We start from the raw sequence: 19,932 nt of genomic DNA, 5'->3' as shown, positions 1-19,932 counted from the left end.
CAAGCAAACGGAGTGAAAATGAATAGTATATACCTAGTCAGGAATGTCCAGAGGAATAATAACTGTATTCGCATCAATAGTAATTCTATTTAAGCGCAGAACTCAACTTTAACAAACTTGAAACCAGAAACTTAATGAAACGACATAATGATCTTACCTTTCTCCAGTCACTATTATGTTTTCGTCTTGAATTTACCATGAAACCATTGTCTTCAGGAATCTCAAAAAAAAAAAAAAAAAAAAAATAACTCTTGAGAGATAAGGTTGGTAACTACTCTTTACATCTTTTATACGGTACAGCTTCTGTACACTATCCATACAGTATGCGGTACAGCTTCTACACAATATTCATCTTACCTTCTTCTTCCAAAGAAAAAAAAAGAAAAAACCGCAGCGAAATGATAGCTATTTCACAATAAGTTACTACAGGACGAACATACCTGCTCGAATCACAGGTACCGTAGTGAGTGATCAAAATTGGCTGAAGGCAATTTTATAGCTTTTACGTTTGCATAGAAAATTTTAATCGAATATTTCTGATTCAGGCCTACACATCCAGGATAACAATACTACCAACTTGAAATGTTGAAAAATATAGCTACAGAATCAAATATTTAAACATGTACAAATTTAAGCATGGATTCCAAATTGAAAAGTTGAATATAGTATAATTGAAAGATAGAGTAGTCACATATATTGATTGTTTTATATCTGAGGGATCAAACTTCAGAAAAGCGATCATGTGGCATTTCATTATATTTGACACAAAAGTCGTTGCTTGTAGGGAGCGTAAACCCATGGCCGATAGGTTAGTCCGGCGTTTTGTCTACCATGCAGTAACATGTTTAATCATATTTGATATTTAATCTTCTAGTATAAACATTACAGAAACCATGATCTGTAACATTTTTCATCGTTTCTTTGTGTAATTTTTCTCTTTCCCCTTTCCTAATTTTAATAGTCGGAATGTATTATTCCAATTTTTCCTTTTATGGTTAATTTTCACCATATTATTTATTTTCTTTTGATGATTGCGTTTAGCTACATTACTAATCGGAATTTTTACAATTATTTCTTCAATATTCACTTATTACTTTCTAATCCAATTTTTTAATACTTGTCCTAGTCAGCTAACCACTAACATTTAAGGAGGTTGGCGTTCTAAGAAATAGTAGCTCCTTTATCCAGGTGAATTGTTTCAGTGAATATCTTATAGCTGGACACCGAACATGACACGCCAGGATATTTCTCCAATTGGAGCAAGAAAGAATGAATATTTCGGCATCACTTAGAGAAGTCCTAGGTAGATAGGATCAATTACATTCACGTTGAGTTCTAAGAAGGGAAAATTAATGCGAACATAATGAATATAATAATGTGTATCATGCTGAGACAGAGAAAGATGGACAGAACAACAAAGTTTTAACTTAAGCATGGACAGTCTGCATTTCCCTCCTGCCCCATCTTTCTGTTTCGACTTTTCTCTTCTCTTATGGAATAAGTTGGTTTTAGTATCAATAGCAAACATATTTTACAATGCTTAATTCATTGAAAAACAAACTGTAGGCGAATCGAACGGAGAATATTTAGAATGAGTCTCACACGCTTTCAAAATAGGGGCACAATCTAAGGCGTATGTTCAAAACAGCCATATAACTTCACACTGCCATATAGTTGCCGCCGGTTCCATTTCAATTTTTAATTTTATTTACGGTTTTTAGATGTCTGTGGCTAAACATGTGGCTCCAGAAAAAACCTTGGATCTGTAGATCAAGATCAGGCAAAAGTTATTAAACACAATCTTCAGAACTTACTGTTGCGTCTACACATATGTAGGTTTAATCGAGGATTTGCTTTGAGAAAAGCTAAAATATCCAAGTTAGAAGCAGTTCAAATTTGGTATTGGCTCACAATGTTGCGTATAACATGGACAGAAAAAAAAGAAATGAACAAAGACTAAGGGACGCTAGTGAAGGACAACAGATCATGAAAATACTAGGAAAAAAAAAAGAAAAAGCATGCTTGGCCATCTTATTCCGCACTCCGATTGTATCACAATGCTGATAGCGGGAAATGCAATAGGAATACCAGGAAAACGAAGATCAAGGATATAGTACGTAGGCAGTTACGAAGAAGGGCCGTTATCAAGTTTTAAAACTGATCTTCCATCGTAGAGAAAAATTTCATAATTTCCATGTTGCCCACCTACCTATGGTTGGGGGGAACAGGAAGGAACCGATGATTTAAAGAGTGATCTCCCAAATTTGCGATATTTACACTACTTCCTTAAGGATGATTAGAAAGTTGATTTCATAAATCTACGAAGCCAGTTCTACCTCTTGAAGGATGTGTCCTCACCAATAATCCTTGCGGGAATTACATTTCGTAGCTTTGTTAGATAATGTTCGTGCAGTGTAAAGCTTACTTCGAAAATCATATGTGCAAGCTCTCGCGGGAATACATCGGAACTATGTCGTGTTATTTTTTGAAATAACCCGCGTTCAAATATCGCCTGATACAAGCTATATTTTACTCTCAAAACACATTGTTTTGTTATTAATAATTTGATTTTGCATTTCTTCTAAATATCTTAAATTTAATTGACAAGTGGTTAGTGGAGGCTAGCTTTTGTCAAATATCTTTACACTTCTATTTCTTTCTTTTGAATGCATGGGTTATTCCTGTGGCCGTGAAATCGTGTTTCTTCTCGTTGTTAGAATTTTGTAAATATAATCGTAACGCTCATATTGATTTTCACGTTTTTCCCAAAAGTTTACACATCCGTCTCTCTCCCTGTCACTAGTTTATTCCGTTTATCCCAGCTTTGCTCCCGCAAATCAAGATTTTTTCCGTACCTACGTTTTATCATAAACCGAAGCTAGGGAGAACGGTAGACAAAGCGTAGATATCGTAAAAATGGAAAAGTGAGCAAATTATCAAATTAAGCTCAGATATTAAAAAACTAAAATTATTTGCGGTGCAAATCACAAAACCTGGTTAAACTGTATGCAAAATCTAATAATACTGAATGTAATTCATACAAAGTAAAAGAACATCAAAAGGTTACAAATGAACTAGTGGCTTTTACTGTATATGTTTACGGCAGTTTCGACTTCTTTATTTCCACCTTTATCTTCTTTTTTCTTTTAATACAGGTGGTTGTGTGGCACAATTGAAAAATTAAGATTTCACTTACAATAATCTTCGACCGGTCAACTCCTTCAGGGGCGTTGCAGTTATAATGATCTGAGACGTTCCACGTCGGATAATCCCAAGAGTTCTCTGGAGTTTTCTGCTGATAGTAATAAGCAATCGTCTAAGCCGGCACAATTATTCCGACCTTTTCAATGATTTGGAGCCAAAAATTGTCACACAATACTGAAATTACAAATGAATGTTAAGGTGCTAAAACATTTCTACTAGTCAGTTCACTGCTGATTTTTGCACAATATTAGAAAAAATATTTTACACGAAGGCGTATGCAAATATCGTACAATCACTGATGATAAACTAAAAAAATTCGCTCTCGCGCATGGAAAGGGCGATTTAGCTTGTGAAGCTGAATCCGTACAAGTGGAGCACTCATAAGAGTATAACGTGTGTTTACTTTACAACAATGCACCCCACTCGCCTTCGTGGGTGTCTTTCCCAGCGACGACCAGGCGTTCGTGCAAAACACTGAAGGTTCTTTTAGCAAACCAAAGCTTGTATATAGTCAACCGGGAAAATTCCCGATTTTCACACCTAGCATCGGGACAGGAATTATCGTCCTATTGTCTTTTAGTTATAACAGTGCGTAGGTGCAAAGTGATTGTCCCGAAATTCAGATATAAGGAAACAGTCACCAGAAATCAGCACTCACGTGATCAGTGTCCCTGTTTGTTGAGCATATATGGCCGTAAGACCGGAGTTGGGCTTACTAACACAAGTGTACAAAATACCAAAATGATGAAAAATGTTTCAAGATTGCTCCTCCAAATACGAGGCTTGGTTAATAAAGTTCAAACTTAACATTGTCCTATTTCTTTTAAATTCCAAAAAATGAGCCTCAGGTCGTGATAGCCGAAACGTCTTTCTGGTGTTATGCTATGTACAGTACTCAATTTTTGTACGAAACAAATTACATCTTGATTTAATTTTGCATTTTTGCACAGTAAATAAAACGTAGGAACCAAAATTTCCTAGGTTGATTCTGTTGTCAGATGGTTAACGCGTTGCTGTCTGGAATAAATGTGCATGGGTTCAAATCACGGAAGTTGAAACATTTTCATTCTAAATATTTATTTATATGTTCACATATATTATTAATATTTCTTTTCTTGCACTTCACATATGTTATCTTAGACCATGTTTTCATGGTTTAGGGTTTGTTAAACCAGCTTTCGTTATATATACTTACAGTTTCCTATCTTTACTTCAAAATGGATTCCTATATGTTCACATTTGTTAATATTTATTTAATAAGTTAATAATTATTAAACAAGTAAGGGTATATTTGAAGAAAATATATAACGATGCCAAAGCACAGTTCTTTGACACAGCAATGCATTATTTTTCTTTATTCCAAAATTTACTGCCAGTGTGTGCTATGCGGCCAAACCTTTTACTTACTGTTAGTGCCGGTGGCATCAGTTTTCTGCACGTACACGCATTGTCAAATCAGTTTTTCTCTTCAAAAATGACCTACGGATCATTATTATGATAAAATATAGAAAGTATCAGTGTTAAAACTAATCGTTTTATGTAGACGCAGACATATTTTAACACTATTTTAGAACAGATATTCCAAAACTGGTGTCGAATCTGGCGTAATATCGCGGCTAATTTTTTTTAACTGTATACATGTCAAATAGGAAAGTAGTTGAAATTCACTATTATATCCAATTTCATTACTTGTTTTCTTAGAAGAAGAGTGCTAAAAATCTATCACGTTGCAGTTTCTTGTAATCGATTCTGCATTCAAATAGTATATTCATTTTTTTCGTGTAAATTCAATTCAAACTGGACGTGGTTAAAATTATCCGTCTCCGGTTTCAGCATTTATCGCTATAAAACGAAAATGGTAACGGGTATGTAGCAGCTGTTGTTTTGTAAGTGATTAGTAATCATGTTATCTGATTTTCATATTGAAAAACTGTATAAGCTGTCGAGCAGCTCTTCTGCGATCGAGTCAGCGTCCCAACGATACGTTCTGTCTTCTTCCTTAACTTTCTATTCAAATTAGAAGTGCTTCAAATTAACAAGTTTTTTCAACATTTATCTTTATAGAAGTGAAAGAGTAATGAATAGCTAGTAATAGATATTTTAGATAGATCCAGCGTTCAAGGAACAGATTCCTTCTTCGATTTTCTTAATATATGGGGACAAATTGTTACAGATGTACTACCTCATGTTTGAATATTGAATTCGAATATATTTTGGAAGTCGACTGTGAAACGATATTCACTTGTTATTTGGGCATTGTATAACGTGTTTAATAAACCCACCAGATTGATACTTTTAGCCATGCATAAAAAAAGTTGTAGCTATGTAACAGATATTTGGCAGAAGATATGTGAATAGTTAATAAAAATGTGCCACCTTCATATTTTCTTTTCAGTGGCACGAATTTTAACCTTTATCCTGATTTGAAATATTATTTTAGTACTAGGCAATGCTGTTATTCGTTTTCGAGCCAATGATGTATTTTTTAACCACTACAAGATTTTACCGTTCCGACATTTACGTTGGTTATTTCACAGTTTCCACTAACACCGTATCAGTTGTTCATAAACGCAGATATTTTACGAATTTTGTAACTTTTTGAACTTGTTCATTATAGTTACCTTAGTGTAAACATAATGTTCGGCCGGTATTGTATATGTTGGTGATTGTACCTACCTGCACAATTGTGTAGGTCAGGGCTGAAAGGGTTACAGATTGTTATTAACAATCAGGAAAAAGACGTTAAATTTTGAATAACTTACTTAGCGTGAGATGAACGAAAAGAAATTTTACGTGCTATATATTTAGTTTACATTTACAATAAGGAGACATCACATTTTTACACAAATAATGACATCGATATGTCTACGATAGGCGGGTCACGCCGCTTGCGTCACTATGCTTGTGAATTGTAAAAATTTAGTGACATTTTGTTGTGTCAAAAGCGAAAAGATAATATTATAGGATACGATACTCTAAGAATGGGCTATAATGATCCAAGTTTGCATGGTTTAGTGTAGGATGATACCCAATCGAGAAGTTAAATTTATGAGGCTTAGGGTTTGGTTATTCACTGGGTGAACGAGTTTCGTATATTCTTGAATGTATACTAAAATTTAAAGTGAAATATATATTTTATTTTTTAAGGTATTGCTGCTAAAATTACACATTGAAAATTACTATGAAAACTTCAAATGAAGGTCACTTTTTTGCGATTAAGCTACTCTTTCAGCCCTTATTCACAATTTCGCGAACGTATGTTCAGTATGTTGTACTTTATTGTAACCAGCGAAACAAACACCTGATCATGAGGGTGCTACCTCTGCAAAAAAGTGTACAGAAAACCAATGCTTAACTTCAACTTTGAAATTTCACACATAGTACAGTAAATACAACCAGAACCATGCATGTGCTTATTGCCCTGCTTCAGGATTTGTACAGGAAATTGATCTTAACTCGTACTTTAATGAGATGTGGGCTAGTTTCAAGACGCATTTATGCGAAGAAAACATATTTTGATTGAAATAGTATAAATAAAATGTATACTTTTTTCGAAATGCGATGGCAAAGTCGGGAAAAGATTTTCTTGAAAATTTATTTCAAATGTTAATTATTATTATTATTATTATTATTATTTGTAGTTTTTACGTTGTGTTTATATATGTCCAGTGTTCGTTACAATATTAGTCATATAGTATTACGTAATTCTATTCCTCCAACTGTTTTTAAAGAAGGTATATATGTATGATGCCGTTAAAGGTATGTAGATATACTTAGTGAAGAATATCCGTAAGTGTTCTTCCCTGAGTATTGTAACGCTTGAATGAACAGGAAGTATTAATGTGAGTTATCGAGGAAGAAGTAGTGGTTCTTCGATATTTTTCCCAAAGAAGTAGGTAGATATATTTCTCCATATAAGTAAAGAAGATCGTTCGGAAACGATAAAGGCGTTGTTTAAAAGAGAAATAATGAAAATACTTTGTTTCGCAGTAAATTTTTGTAAGTCGTATACCACAAGCCTTTTGCTGTTTTTGACGTTGCTATTGTTAAATCATCTAAAGAAGTCTATAAGTTGATTTGAAGTTTACAGCTTAATGTCACAACATCCCCTTGAAAACGTAGTTTTCTACATTTTTTATGCTAGCAACATTGTGATCACGTGACGAAGTTCTGTACATTGCATATTAATTTTATATCATATGGTAAATTTATGTATTATGAAATCTGCGCAAAATTGTCCGTTTTTATCCCGTAAGTCGTAGATAACTTGCTCACTGGTATAGAGTAAAGATTTTTCGTGACAATTTTCACCTCCAAAGCATAATCCACTCATCAGGTACTCTGCTTTTAGTGTAACATTTATAGCTTTTCTCTTACTCGTAGGATGTTCATTCTAGAGACAGTAACGTAAAAAAACAACAAGTTTTCTAAATGAGATACGTCATACATGTCTGGTTAATGGCAGACATGTAAAATTTAATTTCAATGGATTCAGCCATTTCTGTAGTTAATACCAGATTAGGTTGATGTCAAATTTTTTGTACTGAGGTATAATATGCAGGTTGTTCGTCTTCTCACTCATGAACGTTGTAATTCCGAAAACACTGCTGCACGCGACACTTTTTTAAAACTGAAAAAGCTATTGTGCCAACTGTCCTTTCTCTAACAGGAGAGACCACTTAGATTATATGAGTTGACGTACGAATTTAATCCCCATTTGAGTGAACGTAACGTAATAAAATGCCACTTAAATGTAGACGCTCAACATATTCAATTATTTATTTTAAATAGTTCTGCTCCTTGTATTTTATAATGTGATGCATAACATATTTCTTTAATATTTCGGTATTCAGAGTGTAGCATTTATCTTCGCACGCCCTATTTACTTTTAACGTAAAAAAACAACAATGACTAGAGTGTTTCACGATGCTAATAACACTCGAGGGGATTGTTTGCAAAAGCCGTGTAATAGTAGCATTCCAAACCCAGTATATATTTCGATTTCTGCGAATGACATTACACCGGGTTATGATAAATTTAAATCTATATTTAGAGCACAAACATAAAAGCACTTGTAATAATCTAAGAGTAACGAAGGTTTTAATGGTTGTCCATATTACCTTATCGTGGAATTCTGGAATCGTTATATCATGTATTTCAAATAAGTAGATTAAAATTACAAGAAATTTTAAACATTATGCTTGTCAAAAGTATTTATTTAATAAGAATGTATCAGATGTAAATACGTAGCTACATATCAATATACGCAAAATTTTACTGTCTCAAGATATCAGACTATATAAAATCGCAATTTGAGATTGGTATATATAAGGAAATCACGTATCTTGTGCAATATTTTAAAAGTTATTATATCGTTCCTTTGTTTCTTTGTAATGATAGTGTCAGTTTCTTGTAGCTGCAATTGAAAAAATCTCTGACACAAAAAGTAATGATATATAAATAAAGGTAGTGACACCCGTCTCTATTTTCACTTATAATAATGAAATGTTTATTCCATATAGCACAAAATAAGTATTTTGGTATGTACCAGGTTAACTCTGATATCGCATATATCGTGACGGACTTAAGTCTTTGAAAAGGTAATGGCGACTGCTTTGAAACAAATGCAGCTTATGAGAATTAAATCTTTCATATCTGTAGTTTCCTACAGAAGAATTATTCCTCTGTGTCATGATCGCAGTGGTTCATTGTGAGTGGTGGGTCGTAGTGTGTCGTGGTGGTGGTTGGTCGCAGTGGGTCATAAGCTTTTCACCCATTACGGACTGACCCACCGATTCAACGAACAACTCCAACAGTGGCACTTTCCGGAATATCCGTACAGATTTTGGAAAAGTTCCAAAGGATATGTAATGGTTACATTTTAGGTTAAGGTATTACTAGTGTGCAGTTTCATTTTTGAATGGAATTACGATTCCCGTGACTTTTTCTACATAATTTTCGTGAGAAAACGTTAATGACCAATAGAAAATACAACTTTTTCGATTCGGATTGGTTTGAGTTAACAGTTCGAAATTTAAATCCTTTAATGTCCAACGATTATGCCTGTTAGGTTAAGGAAGACTATGATTAAAGCAAGTGAATTATGGTGGACGAATTCTTGGAATGACAAAGTCGGAGTATCCCGTGAAAACCCACGAGCACGATGTCAGTGTAAACCTTACTTGCCTTGGGAACGAACCAGGCTCCCTACACATCAGATTGTTTATTATGCGGGGTCTCACTTTCGATTCCCGATTGGAAAGACTTTTAAATATTAAATGTCCTCGATGTACCTGTGTTCGTGTCCCTGTCGTTCAAGGTTATTGGAAACGTCTGTAAAACAAGAATAACCGAATATAATAGAGATAAGTTACGGAGATACTTTGGGTCCTTTTAAAATTTAATGTTGAATTCTTTGGACTACACTATGTTATCTTGACCAAAATCAGTGATTCATGGTTAATAGAACGTTTGCAATTCGCTACATAGAAACTCTTACATAAAAGAGCAATTCGCAACTCTTAATTAAAAGAGCGTTCTTAGGGTAGTGGCTTGAGCATTTGCTGTGTGTGTTAGGGGTCCGCGGTTCGATTCTCTCCGAGGATATTCAGAAAAAAATATAATTTAGAACGTTAATATTTCTGATGTATAGTAAAATGAAAAATTGTCAATTTCTCTTGTTCTTACAAGTTAGAGTTGAAATGACGTTTTTCACAGGAAAAACTAATTACATTACGTCACAATCTCGATTCCTACTGTCTGAAAACTTCGGTTGTTTCAAAAACAATTCATGAATATAAATGGGTCATCCTTCAGACCTATGAGTCATAAAATTGCCTGAATTGTTACTAACTGTTCTTTTACTCATATTAGAAACAATAATAATGTTTTCCTTCTCCATTTTCAACACGTTCCATATATTTGTTCAAGAAAATTTATAAATAGTAACCATTTCAATTGTATATTTTGATGATATTTCAATATAACGCATCCATAATTCAACATCTTTTACCCAATTAAAGGGTGTTACTTAGAAAGAGTATCGTGATGAAGACAAATCCTACTTAGCTTCTTTTAAGGCATCCGAAGTTTCGAATTTCTTATTGTCAAGTAGCTGACACATTTTTCCTCTCTTATAACTCTCTTGTAGTATCTCTTATAACGCAATACCTCCTTATAGAGGGTCAAAAGAGTTTATTTTCATTTTCGTAATTTCAGTATGCTTATTTGCATTGCAGTAGGACGTAATATTGAGGTATCAAATATTCAGTCATAATAATAATAATATAGATAGGAAATTCCATACGAGGACAAATATTATTAAAACCTGTAAAATCGCCGGTAGCATTAGCCAAAAGTTACAAAATAGTCGGGATTGGGGAGAAGTGTCCGGACCATCAGGACATACCCTCTCCATACGTCCGTACAACTAGCCAAATGTTATAACGGAAAGTTTCGAGACAAATTTCGTGTAGAAAGTAGGGATTCTGAATTCACAAGAGCCGTAAGAAAATATTTTAAGTAATGGTTATGCCGGATACGCTACAGAAGAAGTCGATGATGAGAATGAAAGAAATATTCCAAAAAGAAAGTGGAAGGAAGCGGAACACGGAGAAAACCAATCCACACGGTGATTGTTCAGCACAATACTCACTAAAGAGAAGTTGGGTGAAACAGGTTCAACCATTAAATTTACAACACTTCAGTAATAATAATAATAATAATAATAATAATAATAATAATAATAATAATGATAATAGTATTAAAAGTTTTAAAGTTGCCCTGAAATTTATCAAAACTTACTTAAACCTAGGGGTTTCGGAGAAGGGGTTGCGTACCTTCCTGTAGAAAATATTGTATTGCACGATTTCAGGAAAACAACTGAATGTATATATTGAACACTAAGGGTTATAATAAACTAACATGTCGAGTTTGCAGATGTAACTATATAAGGTTTGCTAAAATATATATATATATATATATATATATATATATATATATATATATATACAGACCATAATACAAAGGAAGAAAATAATATATAAAATTCAATCTAGAGAGCAATTGTTACCTAAAGAGTGGCATATACCCTACCCTTTCGAGAATGGAGATGAGACGAGCAATGTTTACGATACTGTTCATCTCGTCTCGATTCTCATCTTGAAAGCGTGAAGATATTGTGGATTAGCCTTGTCCCATGTCCCATTTCGAATTAAAATGTTAAGCCTCATCCCGATTTTGTTTGGTTTGTTTTAGAATGGAGATAAGAAATTCGTCTTTTCATGGGCAGCATTACAGAAAACCGAAATATTTTTTTTTCTAATATCACGTTTCTGCTTGTAATGGTATGACCTGTGCGATAATAAACTTTCATTGTTTAAATATTTCACGAGATATTATTATTATTACTAGTATTATTCCTGAAAATTTGATAGTTCAAGTATTGAATATACGGTATTCAAATATTTGAATGTAATAAAAGTCTGTCTGCCGATCAATCGCAATCAAAATTCCTAAAGTAGAGAAAAAAAGTTGCTCGACGTGTATTCGGTGGAAGAACCTCCAGTTTACCGGACAAGCGTCTAGATCACTGAACCACGATTACTACGCTTAAACGATTCATCTTTAGTTTGGTTACGTTAAGTTTCTCTGCCTCAGCTTGGAAAGTTGTATGTTACTTTTTGTTTTTTTTTTTTCAAAACGACTTGCGTGTTCCTTTTATGATAATATAAGTGAATAATCTCCGGTAGAGTTTTTATTAATAAGTTGAATTGTTCTTAAACCTTTGGATCAAAAATTTGTTTTTTTCTGCACACGAAGCTACAGATATGACATTTACTTCTCAAAATCTCCATTTGTTTAAAGCAGTCACCATTACATGGTTAATGATCTATGACCGCCACGATACAAAGGATTGTTCAATTTGATATATTGAAAAAGCTATAGGCTCTTATTTTGAAAGTAGAAAGATATGGAGACTTCTCAATGGTACTCCAGTTGATATTTCTACATTATTTCATGTAATAAAACAAATTGAGGGTAATTTTATCATGAAATATAGCCAATGATGTCATTTTTTTTGTTGCTACTTAATCATTATCTCCAATCAAATTTCATTGTTTGTTGAATATGTTACAGGTCCGATAAAGTATATTCTTCCCACAGAGAAGGGAGTACGTTTATTATATTAAAGAATGCCATTTCTCATTCTGCTCAGGAATCTCATACTTCGATGCAGTTTGGCAAAGGTTTTCATCGATCGCGTTTGTCAAGACATATGCTGACACAGGAAAGTGGAAAGCGTCATACATACCAAGACACTGATGAACGCTTTACTCAAAGCTCAAATATGTCAAACGGTAAGTCACTGCATACAAGTGAGAAATCCCACATCTGCGGAGTATGTGGAAAGAAATTTCGTGTATGTTTAAGTGTTGGTAAACACATGTTAATCCATACAGGAGAAACACATCACACTTGCCGAGAGTGTGGTAAGGCATTTAATCAACGTTCACATTTGACTAGACCCACGTTAATCCACACAGGAGAAAAGCATCACACATGCCGAGACTGTGGTCAAGCGTTTAATCAACGTTCACGTTTGACTACACACATGTTAATCCACACAAAAGAAAAAAGTCACATTTGCCAAGTCTGCCGCAAATCATTTAATCGACGTCCAGATTTGACTAGACACATGTTAATCCACACTGGAGAAAAGCATCACACGTGCCAAGAGTGTGGTAAATCATTTAATCAACGTTCAAATTTGACTAAACACACATTAATCCACACAGGAGTAAAGCATCACACATGCCGAGAGTGTGGTAAGGCATTTAATCAACGTTCACATTTGGCTACACACATGTTAATCCACACAGGAGAAAAGCATCACACATGCCAAGAGTGTGGTAGTAGATTTAAACATCGTTCAAGTTTGGTTACACACACGTTAATCCACACAGGAGAAAAGCATTACAAATGCCAAGAGTGTGGTAAGTCATTCAATGTACGCTCACATTTAGTTAGGCACATGTTAATCCACACAGGAGAGAAGCATCACACATGCCAAGAGTGTGGTAAATCATTTAATCAACGTTCAAATTTGACTACACACACGTTAATCCACACAGGAGAGAAGCATCACACATGCCAAGAGTGTGGTAAGGCATTTAATCAACGTTCACATTTGGCTACACACATGTTAATCCACTCAGGAGAAAAGCATCACAAATGCCAAGTGTGTGGCAAGGCATTTATTCAACGTTCACATCTATCTACACATATGTCAATCCACAGAGGAGAAAATTATCACACGTGCAAGGACGCTGGAATTGAATTTATTCAACGTTAATACGTTTTGGCCCACGGGAAGAAAACGTCATACGCGAAAAAATGTGGAAAAGTGTAAAGTGTACGCTCAAACTTAGAAGACATTTCAGTAACAAAGTAAAAGACCACAGAGATGCAAGAGCAAAGATTGCATTTACTCAAGGTTCACACATAATAAATCACATGTTAATTTACACAGGACAAAAACCGCACGTACCGAGAGTGTAGGAAAACATTTACAGGCATTTCGCATTTGGCAAGTGGCAATATTAAAAGCATTTCAATAACTAAGCATGCAAACGGTGTTGAATAGGATATAGTTTGGTATCAGGTTAGGCAAGACTTGTAACTATACATAGGATATAGAAAGATTTGACGTACTCACAAGATGTTAAGTCCTGAAAAAAATGATAAGTTCTCGACTAATGTCCTACAAAAAAGGTTTACAATAATATTAAAGGAAATATTAAGTATTTTAAATCACATACCTCTACTTTGTAACGGAATGTGCTTTGAAAGACATGTTTTAAGTTCGTAATTTTGGCAGATGTTACGGCAAATTGGTGCCGCATCTACTTTACGAGCTGCGCTTTTGCCTTGCCGTCAAAGGGATTGTAGCATAGTGAAAAATGATTGACGCCGAGGAAGATTCGAATGACGATTCCTAAAGTAAATGTTTATCTGAAAATAATGACTTCAAATATACCCCTTCTTGCGACTACTTTAATGTAATGGAGATAACGGAAATAAGTTTAAGCGACATCGATAATCAGTGTGCACCTTCATCAGCTAAAAGTGTAGATATAGCGGAACAAACATGTTCCATGTCTATTTCAACACTAGGGCCTTCTGAATCATCTGCGATTTGGCTGCATCTTGCTAGTAGATACGTGGTTGCGCAGGCCCGTTTTTACCGCATATATTTATACAGGGTGCGGCACGTAAAACCGGCCCGTAAAGTGAACATATGAAATGTAATGTATTGAATATGATTAACTACAACACAAATGAAATGTAATGTATTGAATATGACTACTCACCTTCACAGCAGGTGCTTAAAGTGTCCTCCGCCCACTTCAACACCCGTGAGCACGATTGAGGAGATTCATATATACCCTTGTCAGTTCTTGTGCTGTAATGCTATTGGTGACATCCTTGATCCTGGTCTTGAGTCCTTCCATTGTGTGTGGATTTGTTTCGTATACTCCTCCCTTTAACACTAGAGTGCTCGCGCGGATTACTATTGTAGTCCAGTGGGTTTCAGTTTTCTAGTATCTGAGGGTTGGCAACACTTATGACCTTGAGCGGTCGTCTACCTTCCTCCCCTATTTGTAGAACACATTAGTCGAGTGGTAGCTCCCAAAGTCAAAGCATTGTTGTTATGCGGATTGTTATTTTCTCATGGACTACTATTGTAATCCGTGCGCGTACTGACGTGACAGTTTCTTTTCTGCCTAAAGTTTTAACTGTTCTTGTTTTGAACGTATTATTTCATATTATTCGCTGAAATATATGTAATATATGTTAGTTTAAAATGTCCGAACAAGAACGAAAACAGATACGACAGTGGCTAAGAGAAACTGAGAGTGACGACGAAAGTGTTTTGGGTATAGAAGACGAAAACGAAATAGAGGAAGATGTTGTCGAAGGACATCATAGTGACTCTAAAGAAAGTGGTAGTGACGTTCTGGAAGAAATAGAAGATGAAGAAAGGAACGAGGTTATCCAGGAAGACAGGTTTCACGATGAATTTTACATTGGCAAGGACAGAATTACCAGATGGTATATAGATCCAGTGCAACAAAGAAATACGCGAACACAGCGTTATAATATCATACCTACACTGCATAGACCTGGTCCTCGAAATGAAGGTAAATATGCAAATACTCACCTAAAAGCGCTTGAATGCTTTCTGGACACTGAAATAATACACAAAATAGTCGACAGCACTAACATTTATATAGATAAAAGAAGCCAAAAGTATTTGCGTGACAGAGATGCAAATCCAACTGATGAATTAGAGATAAGAGCACTCATTGGTATTTTGTACTTGTGTGGGGCACTACATGGAGGTAGAAGAAATACTAAGAGTATGTGGAACATAAGTACAGGGACTGGAGTAGATGCCTGTTATGTAACGATGAGTGAAAAGCGTTTCAGGTTTCTAATGCGATGTTTACGCTTTGATGACATAAGAGACAGGCAGAACCGAAGACGTGTTGACAAATTTGCACCATTTAGGGATATTTTTGATAAGTTTGTGCCTAATTGTCAAGAAAAGTACAAACCTTCAGATTACCTTACCGTTGATGAACAGCTTCAGGCTAGATAGGGGTAGATGCCCATTTCGGCAATATATGCCCCAAAAGCCAGCCAAATATGGGATCAAAGTATTTGCTCTGACGTCAGCATGTAACTATTACACGTCAAATCTGGAAGTCTATTTGGGTATTCAGCCTGTCGGACCATTCAAGATGAGTAATGCTTCTAAAGATGTGGTAAAACGCCTTGTAGATCTGTAGCTGGAAGCAATCGTAATATAACGGGCGACAATTGGTTTTAGTAGATAGTCAACCTAACTACGAGCGCATTTCCCCCTCCACCCCCTAACTACCAAAAAATTATGAAGCCGCCACTGACTATTGCACTTTAACACAGAAGGATAGCGCAAAGTATTCCCATAACTACAATGCTAAAGTGAGATTGAATATGCTTTTATGACACTTAAAATCATAAAAACTTACATCTGAAAGAAAGAATTTGTTTAGATCACTGTTCCTTTAATAAAAAAACAAACAAAATTTTATATATTTTTTTTTGGTGAATGTCGCCCCAACCATCGCGACATCCTGTGAGCACCATCCATATATTTGTGCCCTCCGATTTCAAAAAATAAAAAAAATGAATTTATCTTAGGTCCATAGGATTCATTTCCTCATTTTCATTTCTTTTTATTTTTTCTAGATTTAAGATTTGCAAATCTATATTATCAGATTCTTCTTCGCATATTTGTAGCTTTTCAGTTTGTTGTTTTATTCGTTTTCGTAATTGTCTAATGCTATCATTTAAACGTCTCTTTCTTAACTTTAATTAAGATATTTTCACTTCTATAGCATCATTGTTCGATGTATTAGCTAAGGACTCTAAGAAATTACACATTCTCTGTTGTGAAGAACTCATCAGAATGAAGCAGCTTAGATATGCATAGTTGTTTTATAGACTAAGAAACAAGTTGGACTAAAGCCAAGGTTATCCACTTCCATTGTAATTCAGAAACCTATATGAGGATGATTCCGCAAGTTGTGTACGTGACTTCCATATGAACATAGCTGTAGTAACAATGTAAAGGAGAACTTGTTTCTTTTTAAGTCACAAGTTGCATTCCCTCAGGCATACATGTTTTTCTTTTCTTTCTTTTTAGTAGTCAAGCAGTATATGGAAGTGTAGTAATAACAATACAAATCCTGTCACGTCACGTTACATAGTCACGTTATGCAGTTACAATTTTCTCTCTCTTCGCAATCGAAAAAGTTTTAAACTTCTTAGTTGTAACGTGATGATTTTCCCCTTCACGTGACAAACAGGGTTGGAAACTAATTCTTTTTATCATGTTTTTCCAGAATTGTTAAAATTACGAATTAAGCTCTGAAATTATTACGAATGAACTAGTACCAAATAAGGTAAACATGATAATTTTTTGGAAACGATAACCAATGGCGGCTCATGTGGGAAAATATCTCCAGATCTTTATAACTTTGTTGTTTATTAACCGATTTTCAAAATTCAAACGACAATCGATAAAGAAAAAAAAATGTTATTTTTTGATTGTATTGCGGGTTGCATACCTCTAAGGATACTATTTCGAATTTGTTATAACTTCGTCAAATATTAACCGATTTTCAAAATTCAAACGGCATTCAATAGAGAAATAAATTTCCTGTCTATTGAATGTCTTATAAATTGCATAACTCTAAGGATATAATTACAAAAACTCAAATAAATCTTTTATTTCTACATGTATCTTTAAAATTTAAATGATATTATGTTCTGTATATCTAAAGGTTTTAGTTTTTATAATCTTGATACAATAAAAACACTTATACACTTAAAACATACTTAAAATTACAAGTTTTATTTTTGTTATTTTTTGGATTCATTTCTGAAGTAAAACTGATGTATTTTATAACCATTATCTAAATCTTTCAAACCCTCATACTTAACAAACAACTTATATTTTCTCATGTCTTTTAACACTTGCTCAGTTTCATCATTATATCTTTGTGGTAATAACGTCTTATATTTCTCATCTAAATGTACTAAAACTCTTTGACCATAACGTTGTGTTTGAATCAATTTCCATAATGTTATTTCATACGCTTTACCTTTTTCTAACTCATCTATGCGAAGGAATCTCAATGCTTTAACGTCATTTTTTTTATTCAAATAAGGAGCCATAGTTTACTATTTATTATAAGGAAAATGTTCGTTTTATAAAAAAAATTCATAAAACCACTTTACATTTGAAATTTACATATAGAACTCAACATTTGAAATTTACATACAGAACTCAACAGTTGGATAATTATCTTTTAAACCAGTGTATTTGATTTTTATTCCATCTTTAACGATCTCATCAATCATTTTATCTGTTAAGTGTTTTTTAAATCTAGGCGGAAGAAATACCTTAAACTCTTCACACTCAACTAAAATGCTCTTTCCAAACTTAGTTTTAATCTATTCCATTTTCACAATCTTATATTCTGTATTTAATTCTAATTCTCTTAATCCAATAACTTGTTTTTGTTCAAGACTTCCAGGTTTATTTAAAAGATCAATATGACTTGCCATTGTATTTATTATATAGAAAATCAACGATCACTCTTCAATTTTTTATCTTCACCAAAATATTTATTCATTTTTGTTAATTTTTTAATGGAAAACTTCCATAAATAACACAAAAATACATTTAACTATGTAAAACTCTTCTACTACTTTCTCATTCTTAGGATCATATGTGAAGTTCTTTTGTCCAACTAAAATCGCATAACATATAGTATCAGCAGCCACAGCTTCTGCAAAGTCTACTACAATCTTTATGTTTGTTCTCTCATTTACCGATACATTCTTCCTCTTACTACAATTAATCACATACATTGGTCTGTTATCTATAAACTCTTTAGGATCATAGTACATTTCGGTATTGCCACATGTTATTCTCTTAAATGCAGTATAGTCTTCATACATCTTAAAATAATCCCTGTTAGCAATATCTAAGTTTCTTGATTCTTTTGGAAATACCTCATTCCTCCCATTCTTAAGATAGATATTCTTTACCTTACAATGATCAAACTTACTTCCATCTGCTGTTTGTTTACCACTTCTATCAGTTTGGAACATTACAACCACGAAATCAGGCATATCAAACTGTCTAGAATTAAATTGAGTAGTAACATCAAACTCCAAGAAAGAACCTACAACAGTCTGCTGAACACATTGATAAGTATGGAATGAGAACATGATTTTAGGTTCTTTAAGAATATTCAACTTTAACTGGCTTTCATAATTAGATTCGTATTCAACAATAGGCATTCTTATCTCCATACTTTTTATTGTTATTTTTCCATCATGAGGAGCTGCTGCACCTGCTCCTGATCCAGTCCATTTGTACAAGACATCGTTATTGTTGTTAGCTTTTGTAAATGTTATTCTCAATCCACCTTTCCACATAACCTCTTTATAATCACTTAAAAAGCCTGGAATTAATCTTAATGGGTACAAAACACTAAAGTCCTTTCTTAGACCAAGTTTATCATCTGTTTGAAATCCTGCTTGTTTTAAATATTCAACTTCTGGCTTGGAAATCTTTAATGTTCCAATAGCTGTAGATGTTATTCCTGGTAGCTCAATCTTACCTATAACAACTCCATGCTTTCTAACCTCAATTTGAGGAAAGAAGAATGGGAAGAAGTTATCTACAAGTTTTTTAGTATCATTTGCACCAAATGTTCCTCCAACTGAAGCACCAACAACTTCAAAAGTCATATGACAATCTGCTTTGTGTGGATGTACGAACCCATCCCCCACATCGAAATCGAACTCAATATCTTTGTTAGCTTCATTCAAATTATTAAATGTTCTTGTGTTAGCATTAAAGCTCTCTAATTCGTAACTCTCAACACTATCCATTTATTATAAAGAAAATCTTGAAACAACGCTTTTATGGGATGTACCCATAAAAGAATCATACATAATAACAATTAAAAACTTATAATCCCCATCCCAACTTAACCTTAGCATTCATAGCAGTACCAACCCCAAAAGCAGCTAATCGTTCACCAATTGGCGCATCACTACTAAATGCTCTTTTCCATGCTTTAGTTTCTAGTTCCTTATCTG

At 34.1% G+C, this 19,932-nt stretch overlaps 1 protein-coding gene across 3 annotated transcripts in view; it reads left to right on the top strand.

The window, feature by feature from the left end:
• Positions 1-19,932, top strand: part of LOC145690919 (uncharacterized) — a 76,301-nt gene that overhangs the window by 9,191 nt on the left and 47,178 nt on the right. The window contains exon 2 of one of the 3 annotated variants that reach the window (XM_081766360.1): positions 12,343-12,563. In XM_081766360.1, the coding sequence (XP_081622486.1) occupies positions 12,343-12,563 (221 nt within the window). Of the gene's footprint in view, positions 1-12,342; positions 18,245-19,932 lie in introns of those variants that run through there. The other 2 variants (XM_081766359.1, XM_081766358.1) reach the window with 2 other exon arrangements.

The sequence above is a fragment of the Thermobia domestica genome, chromosome 7, assembly GCF_964235325.1.
Source record: "Thermobia domestica chromosome 7, izTheDome1.hap1.1, whole genome shotgun sequence".
Taxonomy (NCBI): domain Eukaryota; kingdom Metazoa; phylum Arthropoda; class Insecta; order Zygentoma; family Lepismatidae; genus Thermobia; species Thermobia domestica.
Note: the sequence above shows the minus strand (reverse complement) of the source record. Positions and strands in the feature narration are given on the sequence as shown.